The sequence below is a fragment of the Scomber scombrus genome, chromosome 22 (genome assembly GCF_963691925.1).
Source record: "Scomber scombrus chromosome 22, fScoSco1.1, whole genome shotgun sequence".
Taxonomy (NCBI): domain Eukaryota; kingdom Metazoa; phylum Chordata; class Actinopteri; order Scombriformes; family Scombridae; genus Scomber; species Scomber scombrus.
The window spans coordinates 1855139-1882902 of record NC_084991.1 but is presented as its reverse complement, the minus strand read 5'-3'; the positions used below and the strand labels follow the sequence as shown (position 1 = coordinate 1882902).

Here is a 27764-nt window from a genome sequence, read left to right as displayed (position 1 = left end):
CATAATAGTTTATTGAGTGGATATTCAATATTTGTGACAGTGAATACATAAGTAGAATACAATGTAACATTATTTTATTATAAGAGAACATTTAAGAAAATATTGTTGTAGGTTTAACAAGATTGAGAAGCATCTGGATTATAACAAGCCTCCCTGTCTCGTTAACAAAGATGGTCGAGTACAAAACTAAATTAGTTTCAAAGTCCATCTTCAAGGCTGTTAATGACTAACAGAGACAGACACTAAGGCAAAGTGTGAGAAAATATAATCTCTCATACACACACACACACACATTCAAGTTTATCTCTCACACACACACACACATATATATACGCACCATGCAAGTATGACATATAAAAAAAAAAAACAATACGGCATTGAGAAGTGAGTCCGTATCCTCCTATGAGAGCTACTGGAGCTACATGTGTTTCTGACAGTTGATTAGTGTTTGGCTTTGCTGTAACGTTATCAACTGTGAGGTCAAAGGTCAAGGATGGACCATAACAACAACAGCAGAGGCGGTTATTTGTCCTTTCACGACGTGTGATGGAGATCCTTGAAGTGTCACTTGAAGTGGCTAACATCACTTCTCTTTATGGATTCACAGAAAAGAAGAAAACAAACTGATTTGGTATTAAAAAGGAAAAGAAGACAAAACATGAGGAAAAAACAAGGGCCATGATTTCACAGCGCCCCGGCAACAAAATGGCTACAATGCAGATTCACACTTAAAAAAAGAAAGAAAGATGAAAAAGAAGAAGTTGGGCAGGCCCCCCCGCCCCCCGCCTCTTACACCACCTTCTGGACTCTCTATGCTGTGCTGCCAGCGGACACTTCTGTGCCCTGGCCTTCAAACGGGCTGTTGGTGTTGGTCTCCATGGCCTGGTACACCAGGAAGAGGAACGCAGCCACGATGGCAAGCAGGAACAGCTTTATCCACAGAGACATGCCGCGGCGCGCTGCTTTGGTCTGACCCGCGGGGGGCGCTGCGGCCAGGAGCCTGGAGGAGGTGGATAAAGAAGAGACGGAGGACGAGGTGGAGGATGAGAAGGAGGGGGGGGCGGAGGGGAGCAGGCTGCTGACTCTGTTGACGGTGCGGTTCTCGGTGTAGGAGCAGGAGTTGCTGCTGGTCCTGGTGGTTTTTGGAGAGAAGTAGGAGTTCTCGTCGTTCCAGAGGTCGCTGGACTTCAGCGGGCGGCCGGCGGCTCCTCGGATTGGTCGTCGACAAGTGATGCTACGAGAGAGAGAGAGGGAGAGGGAGAGAGAGAGAGGGAGAGGGAGGATGTCAGACTCAGCAAACATCCAGTCAGCTTATTCCCTTTGTCAGTCCACAGCATCCACATGTTACACAGAGCTGGTGGAACCTAACAGCAGCATGATCATCACTGATTTGGGATGTTATGAATTAAAGTGTGTGAGGAGATGAATATACAGTATGATGAGTCATCTGCAGGACTGCAACTGTGGCCCTAAAGGTTTGGTGCCGCATCATTATTTTACTTTAAATCACTTCCTCACAATAATTCTTATCAATTACCCCAACAATCATTTTATATGTATATCATGTTTATTTTAGATGTTCATCTTTATAGAGTTAGTTTTACTGAAGCACTTTCTAACACTGATTTTATTCCAGTATCTTTGTTTCTATTGGTTGGTTTTGAAAAGTGCTGTAATAATAAAGTTTATTATCATTATTGATATTATTATAAAGCTATTATTATTTAGGGCTGAGCAATATATCAATATTATATTGTTATCGTGATATGAGACTAGATATGGGTATCATAATATCATAATATCGTTTGCTGAGTGATATGTCTGTATTACTGCTGGCTGTGGACCCCCCAGTGATAATAAAAACACCTTGAACATTGAACGTATTATTGTTAAAGAGACTGTAAAACAGGACATCTCCAACTACAAGCATCAATCACTGATTATACATTTCATAAAACAAAGTTTTAATACTTGTATAACTTGAGTTGTTTTAGTGACATCATACAGTGATTAAATGATCATAGACTTTAACTGTTTAACACACTGCTGTGGTTCAAATGAATGATTCCAAGCCAACTGTAATCACTGCTAATGAAATGACTTTCTAATGTTTGTTTTCCATATGAAAAGTATAATCACATTTCATTCATTACAATGAACACAAGTTTAATAACTGAGATGTGATTTTACATTTATTTACCATATCAGACATTTCCTTTCCTAATGAGAGTGTTGCTGTTAACATCAAATCATGTTGATGAGCCTTCTGCTCTTCTTCAGAGCAGAAAGTGACTGTATAGTTATATACACCAAGACCCAGGTCACCTGACAGTCACATGATGTGCCAACCTCACTCTATTACAGGTGTACATTTAATACAAACCATAATAGTAGTTTTTATAAAATAAGAGGAAAACATATGTAATAAACAAACAACTTTGTTTTTTTCCCCCTGCTGTTACAGATTTAGTCATTTGGTCCAACACCTGCTCTCTACTACACAACCTTTTCATTATTGGCCTGGCTCAAATAAATCTAGTAAAACACCAGCACATATTAACTGGTAACGACGTCACAAATGAGAGGATTTAATCTGCTCTTATAAATAATCACAAATTTAATACTTTGGGTTTTTTTTATTTTAAGGCTTTCTTTACTATGTTATAGACTACTTATAGTAGTCTAGCTTTCTGTTTTCTTTCTTTTCATATTTTTCTGTACACTGTTTTATTTTTATTAAAATTGGGTTTTCTTTTTTTTTATTGTATGTTTTTAATGTTTCCAATTTGTACTGTTAAATCATCCCTGTATATTTAGTTTTTATGTAAAGCACATTGAGTTGCCCCTGTGTATGGATGTGCTATGTTCATACCTTGCCTTATAAAAAAGAAATGTATTTATTGTTATCTGGTAATGGAAATAATGATTAGTTAGAGTACTTCTATCTGCATTATTTGGTGTTATTTCTTCTGTAAAGCACTTTGTAACATTGATAAAAAAGGGCTATATAAATGAAGTTTATTAGTATTATTATTATTACTTACTTGAGGCCTGTTGGACTGCTGATGTCGTTGGTGTACAGCTCTTTCAGAACATCGCTCTCCTCCGCCTTTGGGGTTTGGTCACTGGCTGCGATCTTCTCCACCTGCAGACACACACAGCTGTGTTAATGAACCTCACTGACTGATGGAGGACACATGTGACCAGCTTCAGCGAGCTCTACGCTTCTTGTTCCAAATGACTTTTAAAAAGGATTCCAGTGTGAAAGCAAAGTGTCCACCGTGACCCCTCTATAACCACCTGCACGTGCATGTTTGAACCAGCAGAGGGCCCCCTGCTTGAAACTGGACACCTTTCACCATGTGACCACTTCAAACAACCACCATGTTTACTATTGAACCACCTTGTGAGGGTGACACACCGCAGTCTCCACCCTGGTGAGTCTACCTGTCTCACCATCAGCTGCTTGGACACAGTGGCCGTGCTGCTGTTTGTCTTCACAGCGCTGCATGTGGACAGGAAGCTGGACATTTTCTGCTGCCTCCTTTTATGCGGCAGGATGTCTGCTGGGACGCTCTCCTCCTGCTCCCAAACAATGTGTGTGATTGTTAAGTTTAAACCGACCGACACTTCAGCTGTCACGCTAACGTCCCCTCAGCAGCTGCACGCACACGCACGCACACACACACACACGCACACGCACCTGACACATTCATCATTAAACAGCCATAGGCTCATCTATAGAATGTGAGTGTTTACTTATGTGTCACCACCCTGACTGAACACAATGAAGCGTTCAGCCTACAAAGCGTGTGTGGAGGATGAAATGAAAGAGGAAGGAGGAAGGTGGTGTTGAGCTGTACCCCTGCTGCTGAGCCACCGCCAGCATCACATCCAATCTGCTCAGTCACACACCACTGGGACTCCTGCTTCTTAATGGGTGAGATGTTACACATAGGACTAAAGGTCACTGGGTGAACTTTGGCAGCCGGCTGTGGACCGTGTTCTTCAGGCGGGCTCTTTGACTTGTAGAAAGCAGACCCAGTATTAGAGGATATGAGTTCAGAAATACAAGGTAGAATTTACTATTGCAATAAATATTCAGGGTGTAAATGTGTTGACAGATTAAACCCAGAGTCAAACTCTACACACCCTGGCTGCTGGTCTCAAAGCTGTGACACTGTGTCCTACTGCTGGCTCAAGCTCCTGAGATAACGACACACACACACACACAATCAAAGAAATCACAATCCAAATTGAAATCTGACACTGTCCACACACACCTGATGGAACAGATTAACTTCAGTTGTTTAATGAATGCAGCTGTCTACATTTGGATTATAGCTGTTTCCTGCTTTACATACGTATGTGCAGCCTGATATAGTTTCTAGTAATGATGCAACAGTCTGACACCGACTCCAATAGCTGAACTAACATAAAAGCAACAACTAAAATGAAGACATTTTTAAGTTTGGGGCTGATTTACACTTGTACAATCTATTCATTTTGGAAAACAAACATATTTGTTATGACTTCATGTATAAGACAGCTGCTAGGCTGACATTTTTAAACATTTTCAAAAAATGCTACAGCTTATCTTAAACAGCTGTCTGAAAGTCTGGGCACCTCTGATGTAGAGCACAGTCATCCAGTTTAAACCAGGCTTAATATGGCCATAGTCAGCATGAAACATACCCAGCAGATTGGAGCATCACTCATTTTAAGTTTCAAGTTGTTGTTTTATTAAATTGGACTCATGTGTGTAACTGTAGCATCATGCTGTTTATTGTGTGTGACCAGTGTAGACAAGCTGTGAGTGACTAAAACTAAACTGTGATGCTGAGTGAACAAATCACAGCTAGTTGGTAGCAGTTCAACTATTGTGAACATACAAAATCAACGTGTATCTTCTCAAACAGATGATACAAAGACAAATCTGACCTCCAGCAAAGCGCTGTTGAGTAGAGCGAGCGGCCTGAGAGAAGAAGCCTTGTTAGATTTGGGCAGATGAAGCCCGGTGTCTTCCTCATGGAGCTACAGGTTTCAAACAGAAGGTGACTGAGCAGAACATTTGTTTTAGGATTCTAATAATTAACTACATTTCCATACAGAGGTCACCTTACTGTTCAACAAAGAACATTATCACCACACAGAACATTTAATCTGAATGAATCTTTGAGCTCAGTTCACTGTGTGGTTTAAGTCTGTCAATGCTTGATAGAAATGTAGCTGGATCTTCCTGAATAAGTGAGGGCACCTTGAGGCGGGGGCTCCCGGGAGCTCTGCAGACCTCACTGGTCTTCTCTGGTTGGTGGAGCCTGTGTGTGCGGCTCACACTACAGGTCACAGTTTGTCCTGCTGGACTCTGAGGCAGCTGTGTCAGCCAGTTACAAACACTACATGTCATTTATACTGAATGATACAGTTGAGTGATTCATCAATATAAAGAGTAAAAACACCAAACAGCCCATGTGCTAGGTCTTCATGATAAAAAAGTGAAGAAAAAAGAAAGTGAGTCATTTGTGAGCGTCAGCTTTGTCTACAATACACATATCTGTGCATACATGCCCACCCTGAGGTGCAGTTGGTGATAAGATAAGAGGAGGTTGCAGATCCCTGAAGGGAAAGCAGGTATCTCCTCAACAGATCAGTGAGTCCATGCAGGTATCAGAGAGTAAGCACAGAGCTACCTGAGCAGGTCTGGAGGAGGAGGAGGAGGAAGAGGAGGAGGGAGGATCAGCCCGAACTGAACTATCCAGCCTGTGGTGAGACTCCAACTGAACCTGACCTGTCAATACAAACCTGACATCCTCAGGCATTATCTGCTGAGACACACCACCAGCAGAGGGGACAAGTGAGAAAGAGATCACAGCATAAGAGACAGAGTGGAGGGATGTATAAAGAAAGTAAAAGAAAAAGGGCAGTGAAAATAAAACGATGGATAAAGTCAAGTTGAGTTTTCAGCTTGGAGGAAACAGTTTGAAGATAATTTTAAATCTTATTCAATAACATATGTATATATATTCATATATATAATATCTATTTAGGATGTGTCTCAGACTGGGGTTCCTTCATTTCTATCTCCTGTACAATGACACACTGGATGTTGAGGACATGTATTAGGTGGCTGGATTGGAATGGAGAACCACTAAATAAACAATGACTAAGTGAGTGGTATGTGATAAAGATTGGACGTGAGAAACACAGAGCTGGGTATATTTTCCAACTGAACACTTCTTATCAGTGATCAGTCTAAAATTAGAAACATATGGATTTAAACCAGCTACTACTGGAGACTAGCAGTGATGAGATTTGATCTGAACATAACTGATCAGTGTTTGGAGGTGCAGCTGAAGAGTAAACAGAAGTGTTAAACTATCAGTAACCTCCATCAGAAGTGACTGACAGATGTTGAACAGCAGCTGAAACTCCACACCTCCACACCTGTGGAGCTGTGACTGCATTTCTGGACCTTTTGGGAACCAACAATCTGACGTCCACTCAATGCAGTGTACACACAACTTATTCGGAACTTTTTTAACCAACCACATATGAACGTGTCATATGTTATGCTAATTTAGACTGTGTTTTACAGGACATCTGAGCAGCTGTACATTGTTCTGCTATGGGAACTATACAATAGCAATCAAGGATAATACAACAGTGTTATTATTTTGCACCCAGAGCTAGAAAATATGACTATTTGTATGGACTAGCTCACAGCCAATAAACACAAGCGTTCTTCAATTCAATGCCACATGTGATGTTTCAGATTACAAACAATAGTTCATTGTAAAATGATTGTATTAGTATTCTAATGTTTGTTGACTTTGGAGCATTTGGAACATTTTGCCTCCTATGTAGTATGCAAGCACAAATTCATTGCACTTTAATGACTTGTATTTGCCAGAGTATACATCTATGCACACACATACATGGATTTAGAAGTGTGTGTGATGTATGCTGTGACCCACATACTGATTTTAAGCATTTTGTATTTAACACATATTAATAATTTGAAGACTTTCAAAATGCATTTGTATAAAAATCACATGATTTATATGCACAATGTAATGCTTCTAGTCACATGATGGGTATGGAATGAAGTACTCAGTTGGTATCAGTATCACTGTAAGGATGCTTTTTGAAGTGATAACCCAGCCCTAGTAAGAATACATGATTTAATAGCCATATTCTCTTCCCAACAGTTAGAACAGACATGGAGGAATGAAAACACTATGTGTGATATAGAGCAGTAGAAGCTGCATGTGGTCAGAAAGCCCTTTGAAGCCAGGTGTGAAGCAGGAGAGCAAAGAGAAAATACTTTGATTCTGTGGGTTTATCTGACACTATGGGCCAGATTTACTGGAACTTCTGTTTCTGTTTTCCAGGTGCAGATGTGTGATACGTTCAGTCCCAAACACACCAAGACCGGAGTCACTGTCTCCTCACTGCACATGTGTGTCAGTGAGGAGGGGGACAAGTACGTCTCTCAGTGAATGTGGCCCTTATTGTTCAGTGAGTGTGGAAGTGAACACCAGTGGCTTTAATCAGTAATGACAGTATTCACCATTCTGTTGGATAACCTCTTGGATTTGCGCTTTACACTCAGGACCTGGTCTTCATTATCATCTTCCTCATCCATCAACTGGTCTCTCTACACACACATAAACATAGCAGACAAGGGAAATACCTGAGTTTGACTTACAGCCCATTCATTACCCCTCTGTTCTGCTTTGTGTCCATATGTACTCACTCACCACCCTGCAGAGAGCCTGAATGTGCACTACTGATGTCAAACACACACCTGCAGCATCAAGATGGTTTTAGTAGTAAAATAAACTGCATGTCAAGTTCAGTCTGAGTAGCATCAGAAAAAGCTACAACACAGCAGCAGTACAAATATGATCATATACCACAGAGGACTTTATGTATCAGCAAAATGTAACATAAACAAACAATGCAAATGTTTATAAGTCTGTCACACTGACGGCCACATGTTCCGTCACCATAACTTGGATCAATGAGAACTAGAGCCCGACCGATACATCAGTGAGCCGTTATAGGCCTATCACAGATATGCCTAATGACAACAATGGAACATCTACAACTGTACAGAGTTGTTTAGTGCGAGGGGAAAGTGTTGTTCCACCATTCTGTGTTCACATCTCAGATCTTTATTTGAACAATCTCCTCATTATTGAATATTAAACTCAGGACTCTCCTGCATAATGTAACAATCCAGTTCATACTCTGACCACCACTTTTTATTATTTACACTGACAAATTATATTTAGTAAGTGATTTTGGCATACGGCTAAGAATACTACAATACCCATGAGCCTTTTTCTGCTGTTGCTGTGGAGAAGAAGCCATGGGCACAAATCAGAGCTTTATGAATTCAACATTTGTGTTAAAAAAAAACAACTAAAAAAAGTTGCTGAATTCGCTTAAAAGTGACCCAGAAACCTAAAGTGAATGGATTCACCTGCTGTGAGTGGCACACATGACCACATTTGAAGCTCAGTGATTGGATGTTTCTTGCTGACTACATGACATTTTCTATAACAGTAGTTCATCTTTTGTTGTGATGATTTAACCAGCAGAGTTTCATGTTGATCCAAACTGTGGAGCTCAGGCTGAGTCACCAACATGAAACATGAATGGGATTTTTACTTGTGGAACCAGGAGCGATCCAAATAACTGTGTAGATTACATAATGCTGCCACTATCTTTACTGGAAAGTTCATCAAAAGAAATGAGGACAGAACCGCCTACACACACACACACACACACACACAACCCTAACCTGCCCTTCACCTTAAAATGAATGATTTAAATTACAGGGACTTGTTTTTTGTCCCTCAAAAGAGACAACTCCCCACATCTGTATAGACTAATGTCCCCACAACACACACACACACACACACACACACACGTTGGCAGTCAACTACTTTTCACGTGCCTCTCATTCCTGGAGGCCTCAGCTCAGCAGGTGCACATTCACCATGTGACCAGCAGGAGGAGCTGCTCAGTCACATTCTGGATTCCACCGATCACACATGGGAAAATGCACTCTGCTATTTCCTAAAAGAGGCTGTACACACTATTTGATAACATTGTGTATTGAATTCATAATGCACAAACAAAAGAAGAGATGGAAATGAGGAACAGACATCAGGGTTGTGGGGCTGTAGAGAAAAGTCAATGAGTGAAGGAGTCTCGGTGTCTGGCATGGCACGGCAGCAGCTAATCCACATCATGTGCTTCCAGTCTGACACACAGCGAGCAGCACGGAGGCTAAACCTGTGGGCTCGCACTCAACTGGGTGTGACTGCACTCCAATAAAATGGAGAACCACTTCCTTTGCCAGTGTGACAGGAAGCTGTGTAATCAAACCCAGCTGCAGGGGATCCCATCGTACTCGCTGCAGTGTTTGTGTGTGTGTGTGTGTCAGCTCATTCTCTGTAATAACACAATGTGCAGTGCAGGAATGTGTTTAATTAAGTGGAAGCCAACAGGCCGCTCCTCGAGTCAGGTAACAGCTGCTCTTTCCTCCAATCACGTGTGTGTTTGCAAATAACTGTGGTATGAAGCTCAGATAGCGATGAGGAAGAAGAGAGAGTGAGAAGTTTGATTGTCTTCATTTAAAATATGAAGCCAGATGAGGAGCAGAACCACAGCTATGTTCAGCTCTCACCTCCACAGCTGTATTCAACAAGCTGATGCTTTGTTGTCTTTTAGCTCAGGTCAGTTTAGTGTTCAAGCCGACTTATTACAACATGATGTTATATATTTGGGCAATGTCATCCTGAATCATCAGTGCTACAACAACTCAGAGGGTTTCCTCTTTGCTGTCACATATATGGGTCATTGAGGTTTTTTTGTGTCCATGTGTTTAGTTTAAATTTAAGGGGTTAAAATGTGAAAATAAACGTATGAATAACTTGCACACATTCTTTTTTTGTGGACCCAGCATCGAATTTCTGCTTTTAATCCATTTAGAGAGAATATATTAGAGGATTATGGTAAAAATGTTTAAGTGGTATAACCATAAAAACTTTGTACCAAATCATTCAACTTGCTTAAAAACAGTAAATTGTCAATAAAACACCATATCAACTAGTTTGGCATGATCTTACATTATAACTTTTATATTAAATAAAGGTAATGGAATACAATTGTTCTAAATATTACATTTACTCTGGTAACCATGTCAACGTGGATCGGAGAGTGGGCGCTACACTTCTGTAAAAACACAGACTGCCATTATGATTAGGGGGGAATTCAGACTGAATGGATCCAATTCTGAGAGTGAAATGAGTCATTTTGTGTGGGTTGTGTGATTTATGTTAAATAAGTGATGTAATAAGAGCTCAACGGTGGATTGTGGGGAGAAAATGGTGACATGGATGATGGAGCCGAATCTTTAGAATGTGACCGTTTTATCAGTTTTAGTCTCAGTTTCAGAATCATTAGCTCCTAATAGTTACTAAATGATTTTGTAATATTAGGATAATTGCTTAAAAGATTTATGATAACTCACAATCAGCATGGACTACACACTAAAATCATAACTTACTAAACCTTTGCCTTCACATTACACATAAACTATTATTTTTGTTATGGATTCATCTACAGATTTTCTTTGTCTACAAATTTAAAAACATATTTATAATTTACCAGCAAATTGTTTTGTCTTTTTGGTTTAAAAAATAAAATAAAAAATAATTGACTATCAAAATTGTTTCAGATTCATTTTCTTTCGATGGAACAATAAACTAATCCAGTTCAAATCCCCTCAGAACTGAACTGAACTGAGACTCCCCTTTCCAAGTGATCTGGGTCTAGTCTTTCAGTCCACACCAGAGTTTGATTGACAGCTTTAACAGACTCCTAAAGGTATGTGTACAGAAACATGGGTAGGTGTCAGCAAACACTGATTGTTTTATCAAAGATATTATCAAACCATGCTGGTCTGATAACACTGATCACAGTGGTTCTCTGATTATAGTAGTAGTGAGAAAAACATTAAAAAGTAGCAAACTGGGTTAGGGTTAGGGTTAAGCACAGAGCTTCACGCCCTGTCATTTCACCAGGAAATATACAGCTCCGCTACACCCTCCTTTATAGTTAGTGAGGGACCTGAATGACCCCCTATAAGCATCTAAACTACCATTACAGACGTCAGTCAAAAGAACCAGACTGCTGTTTATCTCATACACAGATTTGACCTTCACTGAGTCCATAGAGTCTGCAGAGAAGATACATTTCACCAATAAATCATCATGATCATTATCATCAGTGTTCCTCCTCAGGACAGACTCTCACCTTGTTGTGCTGACTGCTGCGGGTGCGGGTGGTGACGGGAGTCTTTCCTCTGCTCCTCACCGGCCTCTCCACCACTGGAGCTGGTTCAGGTTCAGGTTCTGCCACGGGTTCTGGTTCTGGTGTCACCTCTGAAGACACACAGCAATATCACACACTGTTATTTAAAAGGACTTTCTGAACAACAAACTTTATATAGTACATGAGTGCCAGACACTTTTGAGGCAACACACACACCCTTTATTTACATTGTTCTCACTCTCATCATGAGTCTCAGTTCATCTCTACAGTGAAAGTCTACCTGCTCAGACTTGAAACTACATTTTTGTTTTCATAGACACATTGTTTGTGTGTACTGCAGACAGCCACAGTCTGACACGTCATTGCACTTCTATTCATGAAAAAAAACAACACAACTATAGAGTCAGTGTGTCTGCTCTGTTCTTACCGTCCTCCTTGTCACTGTAGAGGTCGGATTCAGAGTTGCCGTTGTGGTTGACTTGGATCTCCGTGATGACCAGCTGTGTCGCCGCCGGCTGTGCGGGACCATCGTCAAGCAGCTTCTGCAGTTTCTTCTCGTACAGTTTCCTGGTGGATGCTGGGAGGACGAGTAGAGGAGGAGAAACTCAATTAAAGCTGCAAACTAAACAATAACTACAGAATTATGCAACTAATAATTATTTTCATCATTGCTTTGTCAGTTATTTGTTTATTGCATGTTGGAAATTTTTGAAAAATGTAAAGTTGAAGTCTTCAAACTCCATGTTTTATGCAACCAACTGTCCAAAACCCAAACACATTTGTATTACTATTAAATACAACAAAGAAAAGCAGCAAATCCTCTTTTTACATTTAAGTAGCTGAAATGATTCATTATCAAAATATTTGCAGATTGCAGACCTGTGATGATTCATGTAGGCTATTCTGTCTCTACAGTTGCAACAATTAGCTCATCAGAAAATGTATCATATGTGAGTATTTCTGGTTTTATTACTCTGCTATGATAAGTTGGATATCTTTAGACTTTAGACTGTTGGTTGGATAACAAAAAGACATTTAAAGACAACATGTTTGACTCAGTAAACTTGTGATGGGCATTTATCTCTATCATCAGTATCAAAAGTAATATCTGCAGCTCTGTTGACTCTTATTATGTCATGACTCTGGTGTATTGTGTGTTAGAATATGTTAGTAGTGATTGTGAACGTGAGCAGCACAACAGCTGCAGTCCACTCTCACACTGCATGTGTTTATCTGCTGTACACTCACAGCTCCACACACACACACACACACGCACACACACGTCAGAGACAAAAAGCTGTTACACGGCTGCTGCAGACAGCTGTGTTATTTCTAATGTTACTGTGTCTGAAAGTCCAGCTGAAAGTCATCAGGTCAACACACAACGTTCAGATGTGTGGAGTTCTACAGTGAGCAGAGAGCAGAGTGTAGCTCTATTACACAGCTGCTCTGTACACAATCACTTCATATATATCACTGATGTCATGTGATTTATCTTGCACTGCTGCACATGGGTACTGATGGTATTGATGGTATTGGGTATTGATGGTATTGGGTACTGATGGTATTGGGTACTGATGGTATTGGGTACTGATGGTATTGGGTACTGATGGTATTGGGTATTGATGGTATTGGGTACTGATGGTATTGATGGTATTGGGTATTAATGGTATTGGGTACTGATGGTATTGGGTATTGATGGTATTGATGGTATTGGGTATTGATGGTATTGGGTATTGATGGTATTGGGTACTGATGGTATTGGGTATTGATGGTATTGATGGTATTGGGTATTGATGGTATTGGGTATTGATGGTATTGGGTATTGATGGTATTGGGTATTGATGGTATTGGGTATTGATGGTATTGATGGCATTGGGTACTGATGGTATTGGGTATTGATGGTATTGGGTACTGATGGTATTGGGTATTGATGGTATTGGGTATTGATGGTATTGATGGCATTGGGTACTGATGGTATTGGGTATTGATGGTATTGATGGCATTGGGTACTGATGGTATTGGGTATTGATGGTATTGGGTACTGATGGTATTGGGTACTGATGGTATTGGGTATTGATGGTATTGGGTATTGATGGTATTGATGGCATTGGGTACTGATGGTATTGGGTACTGATGGTATTGATGGCATTGGGTACTGATGGTATTGGGTATTGATGGTATTGATGGTATTGGGTACTGATGGTATTGGGTACTGATGGTATTGGGTATTGATGGTATTGGGTATTGATGGTATTGGGTACTGATGGTATTGGGTACTGATGATGTGAATGATAGAAGTTTTTCCAGTCCAGACACAAACAGTTACAGCTGCAGTCAAAGAAGCAGAACATCAAGACCATACACTTCCATTTGACTTATGGCAATACGTTTGTTATAATTTACTCAAATTCAGCAGTTTTATAGCACATATGACTGTAAAAAAGCCAAAGGTGGAACCCTGCATTGCAGTTAAAGTATGATCTTTGCACTGATGAGTAATCATATCTCTGGAAGCTTCTTTTGAAGCTTAAGGCCACAAACTGACTATGCTCAGACAAAGAGGAAATACTGGTTTATAACAGGGGTGGGAATCACAGATACAACACTATCATGATATTCTTCCCACAATACTGATATAACCAGGCTTCCCAGGTGAGTCACCAAGCTGTTGGATTATACCTACTAATCACTATAAGGCTTGAAAAAGATTGAAGTCTAAAGACAGTGTGTCATATGTCACTGAGTTTAGTCACACACTAGATGTTCTGTCAGGGATCTTGCAGGGTCATTGTATTTACACGACTACAACTAGATTCACTGAGATTTTTTCCCATCAGGCTCCTGCTGCAAATTTACAAGAAGAAAACAACACACACCACACACTGATTGTTCCTGTTATAAACTCATTTTCATTTAACTACTTTTTTTGTTCCCAACAAATAAAATAATCGAGGTTTATATGTATATATATATATATATGAGGTTTATAGATGAGACCATTTCAAAAGGTGTCGTCCTGTACTGTAAGAAAACCTCCATGTTTTCCAGCCGAGTGGGAAAATTAGGTATTTTCACAAAATTGAAACAGAAAGTACCTTCAACCAGAAACTCCTCACATCATTCAGCTGCTGGATGTGTGGAAACCCCACAAACTTCTACTGACTGAATACAGTAGAACGAGCAGCAGCTGACAGGATGGTAGAGGTCAGATTCTGTGTGAATTAATGTTAATGTGATTTATAAAAAAGGAACCTGAAGATCAACAAGAATGCTGAGCTGCCAAGTTTCACCAGGAGTCGTTAAATCAGCATCAAAGACATCATGATAGAGAAAAGGACAAGCATTAATTAACCTGATCAGATACTGTCAGTTATAAATACACACATTATTACACTGTAAACCATCAATCAAACTAATAACTAACAGCAGTGAATATCAGACAACCGTATTATACTTTATCAATTACCTGCTGTTTCTGTAGTGATGATAAAATGTTAAACATGTACATATTAGCAGTATTGATTTAACTGAAGCTTCCACTGGGAAAATAAAAGGTAAGGTTCATTTGATTGATCCCCCTAGGGAGAAATTCTAAATTGACACAACAGTAGCCTTGTAATGGTAAAGTAATACAAAATTAAATTAAAATTAAATAAAATACTATATACACAATTAATCTCTAAAATAATCTGTAATTATATAAATCTACAAAATACATAGATTCCTTAGAATATATACAAGTGTGAAATGTTCCTGTGATTAAACAGTAAGGACAGGCTCCCTTTAAGAAATGACTTGTTGCTTAATGTTTAAATACATAAATGCATAAAATATTTAATTAAAAAAAAAAATGGCCATGGATGAAAACTGATGATGATGTCACTTCAGACGTGTTAGATGTTGGGTTGATTGCTGCTCTTCAAACTCTCTGTTAGTGACTGTCTGTCCATCACTTGTAGCTACAGCAGGTTGTTTACTGTGTCTCTGATGAGACGTTACATTTTGTGCAGCAGTGATTCACAATATCATAATATCATGATATGGAATGGAAAAGTGTTGTCTTTTCCTGCTTTTAAAGTCTGCATTATAGTACATATGTCATTTTCCGAGTTAAACAGACTTAAATATTGTGTGAAAGCAGATCAGAAGCAGTCATCCCAACACTATTGTCAAAATATGGATAATATATGTATTTGATCAAAAATATGGTGATATTTGATTCTGCCCTAAGTCCCATGTGTGCTGAATCATGGGGGGCGAGTCCTTTCTCACAGTAAACTGAGCAACACTGAGTATAAAACAAGACATTTGAGGACATCATACTGGACTTTGAAAAACAGTGATTAACATTTTCCACCAATTAAGACATTTTATAAATCAAGTTATTGATGAATGGTTATTGACAATTACTTGAAGATCTAGTCTAAAACAATATTATCCCTCCCTCACCTGGTTGGCTTTTAATGTGAAACATGTGCAGGCAGAGTAGAGTCACACTGACAGAAGCTTAACACTGTTACACTGTGAGGAAAAACTGCTGAGTGGAAACATTTGGAATTAATTAGTGAATGAAAACAGTGTGTTTTCAGCAGAGCAGTAGTGGTAGTATTATATGACTCTGTGGGTTTCGTTAGTCAGCTTTTATTTGTTCATTTACAATAGTGTTTCTGGGTTTATTTAACTCATTTAGGGCTAGGGCTGGGCAATTAATCGCAAAATAACCCAAACCGACATTTAGAAACTCTAATCGACTTAATCTTGCTCATGTCAATTAATCGTGGTGTTCACTGTTGCCATGACAATAAAGGTTGCATATCTTGAATGATCATTTGAACCTAAACCATGATCTTTACATAGTTCTAATCAACTAGACATTAACCACAGCATCACACCTTAAAACATCATTATTTTCCCTCCCTAAAGATCCTCATGTGTGAGGGCAGCAGTGTAAAATACTAAACTAAAGAAACTGTGAAAATACATCATTGTTCATCAAGGGTGGAGATAATCGTTCATTAATCATAATCGAGGTTAAAAGTTCAATTAATCGTGATTTTGATTTTTGCCATAAACGCCCAGCCCTATTTAGGGCCGCAACTAACCATTATTTACATTAGTGATCATTTTTTCATTGAATAGATTAGTTATTTGTGCCATAAAATGTGTTTCCGCAACTCAGAGATATTCACTTTACTGCCACAGAAGTAAAGGAACCAGAACATATTCACATTTAAGAAGCTGAATCAGACAATTTGGATTTTCCTCCTTTAAAATAACTCAAAACGATGAATCGATTATCAAAGTGGTTGGTGATCGATTTAAAAGTTGTCAACTAATCAGTTAATTGACTAATCGTTGTAGCGTTAAGCTCATTTACCACCTGACTCACACACTGGCTCTAACACAGCATCCTATTCTCACACATGGGAAATCTGGCTGTGAATTCCATCACCTGCGTGGAGTGAGTAACACCGACATAACACATCCTTCCACCTGCGTGTGTGTGTGTGTGTGTGTGTGTGTGTGTGTGTGTGTGTGTGTACTCACCAACAATGGGTCCCACATCCACACCGTGTTTGAGCAGCTCGTCTCTCAGTCCCCCGTCGCTCAGCAGGGTCACGTCCAGCTCGTCAGGCAGAGTCTTGTCTGTCTTCCTGGTGGCTTTCTGTGGATGGAGGACAGAGAGGCTCGCTCAGTAATGAAGTGGTGAAAGTCAACTCGTGTGTCCTTGTAGGTCAGGGACGACCATGGATTTATTTTTGTCCTGCGGCTGTGTCATCAGCAAATAATGACACCGACAGACTGCTGCGCTGACTGCTGAAATCATGTTGAACTCTCTTTACTTGATCACATGGACATTTCTGTTCACCTCTCATGCTAATATAAAGCATTGTGAAAGACCAGCAAAAGGAAAAAAAGGAGTTAAGAATACAGAAGCTGCTCACTTCACACTCAAGTCCAAAGTGTCCCACCTCCAAACACCCTGCTGTTAACTTCTGCTGTCAGTCTGCTGACTTCATGTTCTCTCACTTCACCATGCTCTTCACTGACTGTGGATTTTATTGTGTGTAATAGGAAGTTTACTGTTTTAGTGCACTGATGTCATTTTATAGAATAAAGTTTAATGCCAAACTGTGAAATATTACACCTTCATTACATTTGAATGATCATTACAAAAAGTAATACAAAATATCATTATTAGCCAATATATGGATATGGGATTTGTTTTACTCCTGTCGTTCAGGCTCTGATTAGAACAGTATATAGTGTGATTGTAACATCAACAAGCGTAAAAACTAAAGAATAAACTCTCTCTGCTCTCTGAAAGTCTCATTAAGGATTAATGGACAGTTTATTGATGACTGATGAGGTATTCATGGATGATTTGTAGTTCAGAAATCATGAATAGAGACTAATTATAAGTGTGAAATACCAGAATATGAACAGTCTGTACGAGTTAAACAGTAGATTATTATCAATGAGCTCAACTGACTGACTGTTAAGAAAAATGCAGTGAAAGTATGTGAATGGATTCAACTGAGAAAAAAAAACAACTTAATAGATTCCACAACTTTCATCACATGCACGACCTCTGGACACATATGTGGAGGCACGTGTTTCTCTCACACACACACACACGGTAGTCTTAATCTTTAGGAGTCCTTCAATTTCCTACTAGAGAGAGAGAATGAAAGAGAGAAGAGAAGGGGTGTGTGTGGAAAAAAGCGGCAGTTTGTGAGCTGATGCTGCAGGCAATTGATGCACTGATAGTAAACAAGCTGCTTGGCTGAAGCTGGACACACACACACACACACACACACACACACACACACACACACACACACACACACACACACACACACACACACACACACACACACACACACACACACACACACACACACACACACACACACACACACACACACACACACACACACACACACACACACACACACACACACACACACACACACACACACACCAGCCTACAGGAAATTACACTGTTTGAAGCCTGCGGCCTCTTCTGCTCGGCTCACAGCCAAGAAGGAGCTTCTGCCTCTGAGAAAATAAAGTGTGCGTGAGTGTGTGGGATGTTTTACTGGAGTACAATGTGAGCATAGAATAATATGTGAGGCGATCTTTCAACAATATCATGTAAAATGTTTTTAAAAACGGAGGAAGGAACAAACAGTCAGCGTACAAATGTGTCAACTTCTGTGTGGCAGCAATGTGAGAACACAGCCAATCAGAGCAGAGTATGTAAATAGTGAGCTTCAAAATAATACTGACCAAAAGCTGTGTGTGTGTGTGTGTGTATGTATGTGTATAGTGGTGGAGGGCTTTTATTTTGAAGCAGCTGCAGGAAGTGTCAAACCTGCATCAGTTCCACCTGCTGCCTGTGTGCTGCTTCAGGTTGTTGTTTTTTTTACCCACCACTATGACTCCATCAGCCCCCTGTAACACACCCAGTGCTGCAGCTTCACACTGTGTGGTGAATGAAGAATGTGGCATTTGCACTTCATTTCCTTCAGAATGTGGCCTCACCTTGACATTTCCCTGTGCTGGGACTGTATGTACACTCTATACAAGTTAACAATGTTCACTGAGCTACAACTATTAGTATTACAGCCTCTACTAATAGAGAAAACAGCCTTAAATCAAGTCCTCTTGTCTTTATTTAAAAGCCTTCACAGGGAGCTGTGCAAAGTCACATAAATAGACTTAAGTGATGTATAGGGGAGCAAATAACGTCTATTGTGATAGTCGACCAGTCATTGATTATGGAAACGATTCAGTGGCCAATCGGATAATGAATCACACAATTACTAAAGCACAGCAGTGTTATATTAATGTTAAAAGCCAACACAACTCTGTCTACATGTCTATTTAACAAGCTGACTGTCTTACTGAGGTGAGTCCACACCGTCGACCACCATTACTTTGCTGATGTTTTGTTTACCTCTTCCTTCCCGCTCACTACTGAGCATGTGTGACTCTCAGCAGAGATAGGAAGGAAGAGAGATGGCTCACTCTTTAGATATTCCGCTCAGTGAAAACAGTGTAAGGGCTGGAGAGTTTGAAAACGAGTTAAATGTGTGTGTAGAGTTAGAAAAGAAGTGAGGCTCGCACACAGTGTCACTCACACATCATGCAGTCTGTACAGTTGAGTGAATGGAGTTGCATTGTGGGTAACTAATAAAATATGTTTCTGCTGTATCATTTTCATCCTTTTTTTTTATTAAAAACAACAAGACAGTGTTAGAAGAGTGTAATGCTTTATCGCTAGAGGCCTTACTACACTGTTCAGGGTCTAATATGACCCAAAGACATGTGATGACTTGTGACCCAGAATATACAACACTAGAAATATTTCAACGTTCTAAAAATGCTTTTGTGCAGTTGATAGATACTTTTGTTGAGTTTTTGACTTAAAAAAACCTGAAGAATACACTCTCTCTGCTCTCTTAAGACACACTTTAAGAACTGAACTTGTCCTTTAATAATTGATGACATATAGCAGTCGTGCTTTGATGTGGAAAATGAGTTCATCTTAAACTTAAAAGTAACTGATTCTTGAAAAAGTGCAGCTTCTTGTGGCACACACACACACACACACATATATATATATAATGGGTAAACACTGGTGCTCTGTTAGTGGGTGAGACAGTGTATGTCTGTGGAATGCATTCATACAGAAAAAAAAGATGTAGTGACAAAGAGAGCCACATTACACACTGCTGCTATCAGTACATCAGTACACACTCTCTGGACTGAACCACAGTGAGAGAAGGTGGAGCAGCACCTTCAAACTAAAATACACCAAACCACAAGCGCTCACAGTGATTCTCTGCCTCACCACAAACATAGGTGCTCTCAAAGTGAGCGTGTGCTTTGAATGAACATCTGGGATTCAGAGCGGCTCGTTTGGCTGGCGGCAAATCAACGGAAAATGTGAGGAATGCAAAGAGACTGCAGCAGAAGAGAAGTCCTGCCACGGTTCATAGCAGAGAGAGAGAGAGAGAGAGAGAGAGAGAGAGAGAGAGAGAGAGAGAGAGAGAGAGAGAGAGAGAGAGAGAGAGAGAGAGAGAGAGAGAGAGAGAGAGAGAGAGAGAGAGAGAGAGATGTGTCTGGCTCTCAGCGGGCCCTCAGCAGGGTTTGGTCTGGATGTGATCCAGCCTGTTTCATAATCACAGAAGACTGAGAGGAGCGCGGGAAAAGAGGAGGAGGAGGAGGAGGAGGGCAGAGGGCCTCAGCAGACCACACCCTGGCCTTTAAAGGCATAACTGAAGTATGAGCTCACAGCAGAGTGAAGTAAAGTCACTACAAACACTGTCACACCTTCTTCTACTACTGCTTACAGAGTGAAGCTGAGACATGCCAGAACCTGCTGCTGCATCATACACTCACTCTGTTGTTTTTGTTGTGCTGGCTTACTGATAAATGGTGCGTGTGTGTGTGAGGTGGTTACCCATGATTTACTCTGGATTAGTGGGTTTTCTTCTAACTCTTAAAGCTAAGTCTTCTAACTCTCATCAACACAGCAGCGTTAGAGAAATATCTCCAAGCATGGAAGTATGTGAACATTAAACCTTTACTTTGAAGTGTCTCACTTACTCCACATCGCTATTTCAAACATGCAAGGAATGAATTCTTGTGTTGCATACCCACCCCCTCCTCCACCCACCTCCACCTCTAACCTACAGCCTATCATCAGCGGGCCGGTGAGATGTACCAGATAAACAAACTTCGAAGGTACAACGCAGAACCACAGAGAACAAGAGACAGGCTAATTACACATGAGCTGAATCTGTCCACACACACACACACACACACACACACACACACACACAAACACACACACACTCACTCACATGCATGGCTACAGTCTAAGCATGCATTCCTTTTCCTGAGCAAACTATTTCCTCAATCATGAAGCCAAACTCAATAAGATAAGAGCAGCAGCTGCACTCACATCTGAGCCTGCACACATTCACTGCACACCACTGAACACCATTACAACAGTCTGACTGGAGAGATGATTTATTTGTTTGTTTTTTGCACATGTAAGAAGTACAAAATCCCACCCTGAAAACTGGACTGACTGACAGCGGCTGAACCTGAAGATTCACCCATTCATCACCCACCTTAAAGCCTCCTGGGAGATGAAGTCCTTCAAAGCAAGTCTGGTGGTTTAAAAAATACCTTTTATCTTTTTTATTCTCTCTTACTTTCATTTATTACTTTTCTTATTTATTTTTTTACCTGTATGAAAGCTGCTATATAATTCAGTTTGATTGATTGATATAATAATCTACAATAATTAAAGGACGGTCTTGTACATATGTGTATTTATTGTATATATTAGTACTTAAATGGTTAATTAAGAGTATTTTGGGAATACTTATTTCTAAATGATGTGGATACACAACTCTTTCTACCTCTTTTGGAACTTTTTCTCTTTTGGACTGCTATGGGGGATGTTATATGTTGTACTGGATTTCAATTTGAAAAAATCCATAAACAAAGCATTGGAGAAAAAAAAGGATCATTTCACAGTTTTATTTTTTAAAAAGCTGACTGTTGTCTTAAAGCAGCAGTTTCCTCTCTGTAATCATTCCTCCTGTTCATACTACAAGATCTTCAAATGTGTTTCAATAGAAGTGATGAAGAAGAAAATCTTGTGATGTTTACATGCACAAAATATTACAGTTTTTGTCCTTATTCTGAAAAAAGACAATATTACTACTAAGGTGTTTACATAGTTAATAAAAGTGAATATTCCACTAATATTCCTGTTTCCATGCAGAGGGTGTTCAGTGAGGTGAAAACATGAATGACCTGCTGACTGATAGTATAAACGTATAGTTACAGACACATCAGTACCTGTTCCATAATTACTACACTGCTGTGTGGTTTTATCATTACCATCTGACTCTCTGTTTTCCCAGCCTGCCCTGAACATCTCTCCACTGTTATCTCTATCCTAGTCCTATTATAACTGTTGGCTTGTTTGTTTGTCTACAACACACAGAGTTTACAGAAAACACCTAGTTCAATTCTATTCTATTCAATTCAATTTATATAACGCCAAATCTCAAGGTACTTTACACATAGAGCAGGTCTAGACTGTACTCTTTCATTTCATTTAAAGAGACCCAACATTCACACATGAGCAGCACTTGGTGACAGCAGCAAGGAAAAACTCCCTTTTAACAGGAAGAAACCTCAGACATTATCAGCACAATATAAATGCAAGCAATACAAACCTACTGCTGCTGGGTTTCAAACTATATTTATAATTATAGAGACCTTGTGTCATAAACATAAAACTATATAGATAGATAGATAGATGGATAGATGGATAGATGGAGAGATAGAGATAGAGAGAGAGATTTATTCAAACTAATAGTAGAATATTAGTGTGCATGTTAACACAGTCATTTAAAAGTAGATGATCAGCTTCATCAGAGTGAGTTAGTCATATCAAGTGATCTCTGACACATTTACAGTCTTTTTAGCATCAGATTCCCTCTTAGTGTTTCCTGTTGAGCTGTGGTGGAAGTATAGTAACAAAAAGACTTTGGTACTAAAAACACTGTAACGTTGAAACATAGAAGAATTAATTTGACTCATTTGGACGCTGAAGCTTCATATTAGCTTCAGATCTAATTTTACATGTTAACACAGAAGGAGGACTGTGGATTTAGTCTCCATCACTTCCATTGTAAGTGCATTATGAAGAGATCTTCTAATGGTCAGTATGAACAGGAGGAATGACTTGAACCAACTTAAACTAAGGTTACATCATAACTTCCTTACCATGTGACTGACTGGAAATGAAACTTTGGAAAATGAGCACTTTGTTATTTGGTTCATGCATTTCACATTAAGATCATGTTTCCATGTTCAAGTGATGTAAAGCTGGGTGGAGCAACTGTTTAAACTCAGCATTCCCCAACTACTGTACATCATCTCTCAGTGGTAAACCATACTTACCATACAATTTAGAGACTCAGTTCGCTTTATGAAACCACACACACACACACACAGTGCCTCATCGTCTGGTGGGACTCGTCTGACTTCTCTCAGCATTTATCCAGCATGTGAAAGCTCATGAATGATTGATCACATTCACTGTCCACACCTCAGCACACACAAAGACAGCAGTCAGCTGACCTTTACCTGGCTGCACGGAGCTACTCACAAATTCACAAAAGGGACAAATCCTCTCAGATGGAGAAAAAAATGCCACACACACACACACACACACACACACACACACACACACACACACACACACACACACACACACACACACACACACACACACACACACACACACACACACACACACACACACACACACACACACACACACACACACACACACACACACACACACACACAGAGAGAGAGCATACTGTGCCCTCCCACTTGCAGCCATATCTCACCAGTCATCATCACCTTTGTTTTGCTCATGCCTTTCATTCAAATATCATGTCCAGACCACCCCCCTACACACACACACACACACACATACAGGCAGAGACACATCCTGATCACACCTGTTTGACATCCGCGCTGAACATGTGACACACTCTGACATTTACACGAATCTCATGAAACGGTGTGATTCACCTTCATATGCAAATACTACTTTACAGGAACAACAGACGCACTGCTTATAACACCAGAAAAAAGTATGAATGAAACTAATCCATATAAACAACAAAACCATTCAAAATGAACACAAAGAAAAAATGACCTACATTCTTCTTCGTTTCAGATGTGTATGAGTGTGAGAGCTACTGATGTAATTATGCTCCATGTGGAAATACTGCAGACTATTCAAATGGATTTAAGTCATTCACTCAGTCAATAAATCAAATAGAACCTTATTACAGATGTTTAAATGTGAGGACTGGTACTCAAGATAAAGAGCAGTGAAGCACTACATGATAACGTGATGATCAACTGTCAGAACTGATCTTGGACAAAGTCTTTACAGAAATATGAACTATTTTTATTAAACAAAAGAAGTCTTTGCTACAGATCAGGAACTATGTGATCAATAAAGATACTGATCAGACATCTGATGCAGGAAACTATATAGTGTTCAGTCTATTAAATGTCAAAGTATGGTGAATTAAAGGTGTTTCTCAGAGTTCAAAGTGACTTGATCAGAGGTCTTGGTTTGTACTTTTATCAGTCCACAGCCCACAGCTGCAACTAACTTATTTTTATTATTAATCTTTATGAATAAATCTGATTATTTTACTATCATATAATGCAGAGAAAAGTAGAAAATATTCACACTGAAGAAGCTACAATCAGTGAACTTGGACTTTTTTTCCTTTAAGAATGACTCAAAATGATGAAGGAATAGTCAAAATGATTGGTCTAATTAGGGCCTGACTGATGCTGATAGACAAAGATTATAGATACAGATTATAAATATACTTTTTTGCAGAGATCATTCAGATGTGCTTATCAAACACTTGTGATAAAGATATGTAATGGAGACATGATATTGTACAGTTTAACTACACGTATAAAATGACTAATAAACTTCTCTGGGAACTGAAAAAAATTCAAATACACATAAAAGTTGCCTATGTTATACTTTAAAGAATTCAAATAAATATTGGCCCATATCAGACAACATATACACTGATACTGATATCTGTGATAAGCCAATATCAACCAATAATATTGGCTGACGACTAACTGATTAATGGACTACTTACTGCAGCTCTAACTCAGTGATTTACTGTCATATGATAGAGAGAAAAGCAGGAAATATTCACAGTGGAGAAGAATGTTTGGTATCTGAACTTGACACTAGGGCCCAACCCATACTGGATTTTTGGGGCCGATGCCGATACTGATATTGGGGAGTAAAAAAAGCTGATAGATATATTGTCCGATAATCTTCTATATGCAGAATATGATTATAAAAACGTACATTTAAGAAAAAAAGTGGTTATCTAACGCTCGTCATAAAGAGGTGTAATGGAGGCAGAATATTTGAGTGTCACTATAAACACAGTATATATAGTAAATAGTAAATATACATTAAATGCTGCATATGTAACTTAAAAACAATATTGGTGCATATCTGACAACATATATGATGATACCGATATATCTGTGATAAGCCAATATTGGCTGACCAATATACCACTCAAATATCAATGAGTATGTCAATCAAACATCATGAAGAGGTGGAGTCAGCAGAAATACTTATGATCTGATTGTGATCTGAACATGTATGAAGTATGCAGAGTACTAATTGTAGGATTATTATTCAAAGAACAATGGAATGCTGAGAAACTGATACTCACATCAACTCTCATCTCCAACAACAGATACTACATTCACTCATTCTTTCATTCACTACAAACAGCCAGTAGCCTGTTTATCTGTGATTTCACAGTTTCTGTATCTGGGTGTGATTTAATCTCATCTAACAACAGGTGAAGCACAAACTGTAAATACCCTCAAAACACAACCTGATGAAATTATCATGTGAAAGAGCGAATGATTAACAAGCTGAAGGTGTGAGAAACCCCACCCGCTCCTGTCTGCCCTTCAGATATGACAGCAGATAACTAGCTGCTGGCATCAGTGGAGAAATGTGAGGTAGCTGTATTTATTCAGTGAAGACACTCCTCCAACAGAGCAGAGCTGAGGAGAAGCGGGAAACTATTCAGAAGGGAAGTGAAAGCTGAAATAATCATGTTTGTGAGCTGAATGTGTTCAAGGTTTGGCTGCAGATAGACCAGACTTTTACATTTTAAAGCACATGAAACCAAACAGGGGATTCAGGTACTATCAGGGGGGATGGGGTTGGTTGGGGGGGGGGGGGGGGGGGGGGGGGGGGGGGGGGGGGGGGGGACAACGACGATGACGACATAGAGAAAGTATGTCCTGATCAAATTAATGACAGTAAATGCCAAACTGATCCTCTCCAATGCTGTGAGCATATGTTCAACCATCCCTCACCAGTGGTGCAGAATACAATGAGTGAGATTTTTTTTTCTTTTTTTCTTTTTGGGTGTGGGGCCCCTGACAAAAACATCTGTCTGTGGTCAAAGCAGTTGTTCACTGTACACATAATAGCAGATTGATTAATTCAAGTTTATTACAGGTTAGTTTAAAGCATCTGTTAACTTTTAGATGGGCGTGTGTTATTATTTTGGGGTATTAACACTCTTCTTTATAGATCATTAGTTAATGAATTAATCAAAAAGTGATCAGTAGATATTGATTAGTTGAAAGAGTAATAAGATGTTCGGGTAAATAAGTGTGAACAAAACAAAAAAATCACACAATAAACTTTAAATTAAGTTGTAGAAACTTGGAGAACCATGCTTCACTACCACCTATTGTATCCGGTAAATAAAGCAGATGCTGGGGCTAACTTCATAGAGAAAGGCGGGACTGCACTCACTCTGCCGGAGGACCGACTTCTGTTGCTGACCACGGGCGTCGGTAGCTCCTCGTCGCTGGAGAAGGCGTCCAGAGTGGCGGCCGTCACACGCTGCTTTTTCTGCGGGGTCAGGTTCTTCAGATACAGCTGCACGTACACGTCCTTGGTAGGGTTCCCGCTCGGTAGCTCCACGTTGTGGGCCAGCAGCTCGTTCTTCAGCTTGTCCTTGGTGAGAGAAGACGGGTCGTCCAGGTACTCCGGCATGTCGGCGTGTGGATGCGGGGACAGATGTACTGCCGCCGGGGAACGTTAGCTAGCTAACACCGAAGAGACAAAATGCAGTAAAAAGCAGGGGAGGTTTGGTGTGAGCGTAGCGGCTGACCAGCGCCTCTTACCGGACTTAACTCGCAAAGTCAAATAGTAGCTGTGGAGGAGAGGAGGGTTTCTAAAGGAAAAGGAGTGACGGAAAAAAAATAATATGACTCTGTGTCTCCGCTTTGCTTTCCTTCCTTCTCTATGCAGAATAGAGAAATGAACTAAACATCTGATGAACGGCAGTTCAGGTAAGACTACAGGGGGGGCGGAGAGGATGACCCGGACCGGACGTGACTGCTACAGAGACGGGCTCCTATTGGTCAAACGTGGTTTGAAAACGCTTTCTTATTGGTGGGACAAACATGAAAATGGCCCGTAAATATCACGCTGCTCAGTCAGTCTTTATAATCACTGCTTTAAGAAACAAACATTTCAAAATACATTAGAACTATTATTACACCTTGTTTATTTAAAAAGCACATTTAAGGTCAAATGCTTAGAAAAATATCTGGAACCACCAGAATGATTATGGAAATTGGTAAACCACATAATACATATAATAAAATATGATTTAGTTTCCTATGGGATGCTATTAGTTTGTTGACATCACTTTGGACGCTTTATTGGTCATTTGGGAAAATGACGTCAACAGGTTTAATTC

The 27764-nt window shown here is 39.8% G+C and overlaps 1 protein-coding gene across 1 annotated transcript; it reads right to left on the bottom strand.

The window, feature by feature from the left end:
- tmpoa (thymopoietin a) lies at positions 1–27296 on the bottom strand. Its single transcript, XM_062443922.1, has 6 exons — positions 26810–27296; positions 16900–17017; positions 11777–11926; positions 11332–11459; positions 3045–3145; positions 1–1234 (listed from the first exon to the last, which is right to left on the bottom strand). The coding sequence occupies exons 1-6, from the start codon at positions 27050–27052 to the stop codon at positions 811–813; spliced, it is 1164 nt and encodes a 387-aa protein (XP_062299906.1). The 5' UTR covers positions 27053–27296; the 3' UTR covers positions 1–810.
- Between the last annotated feature and the right edge of the window lie 468 nt (positions 27297–27764).

Excerpts from the sequence above, each read along its gene's own strand:
- tmpoa (XM_062443922.1), bottom strand. The coding sequence starts at position 27,052 with ATGCCGGAGTACCTGGACGACCCGTCTTCTCTCACCAAGGACAAGCTG. Across the intron at positions 11,927-16,899 it reads GGATGTGGGACCCATTGTTG|CATCCACCAGGAAACTGTAC; the intron begins GTGAGTACACAC and ends TCGTCCTCCCAG. Across the intron at positions 11,460-11,776 it reads CTACAGTGACAAGGAGGACG|AGGTGACACCAGAACCAGAA; the intron begins GTAAGAACAGAG and ends GTGTGTCTTCAG.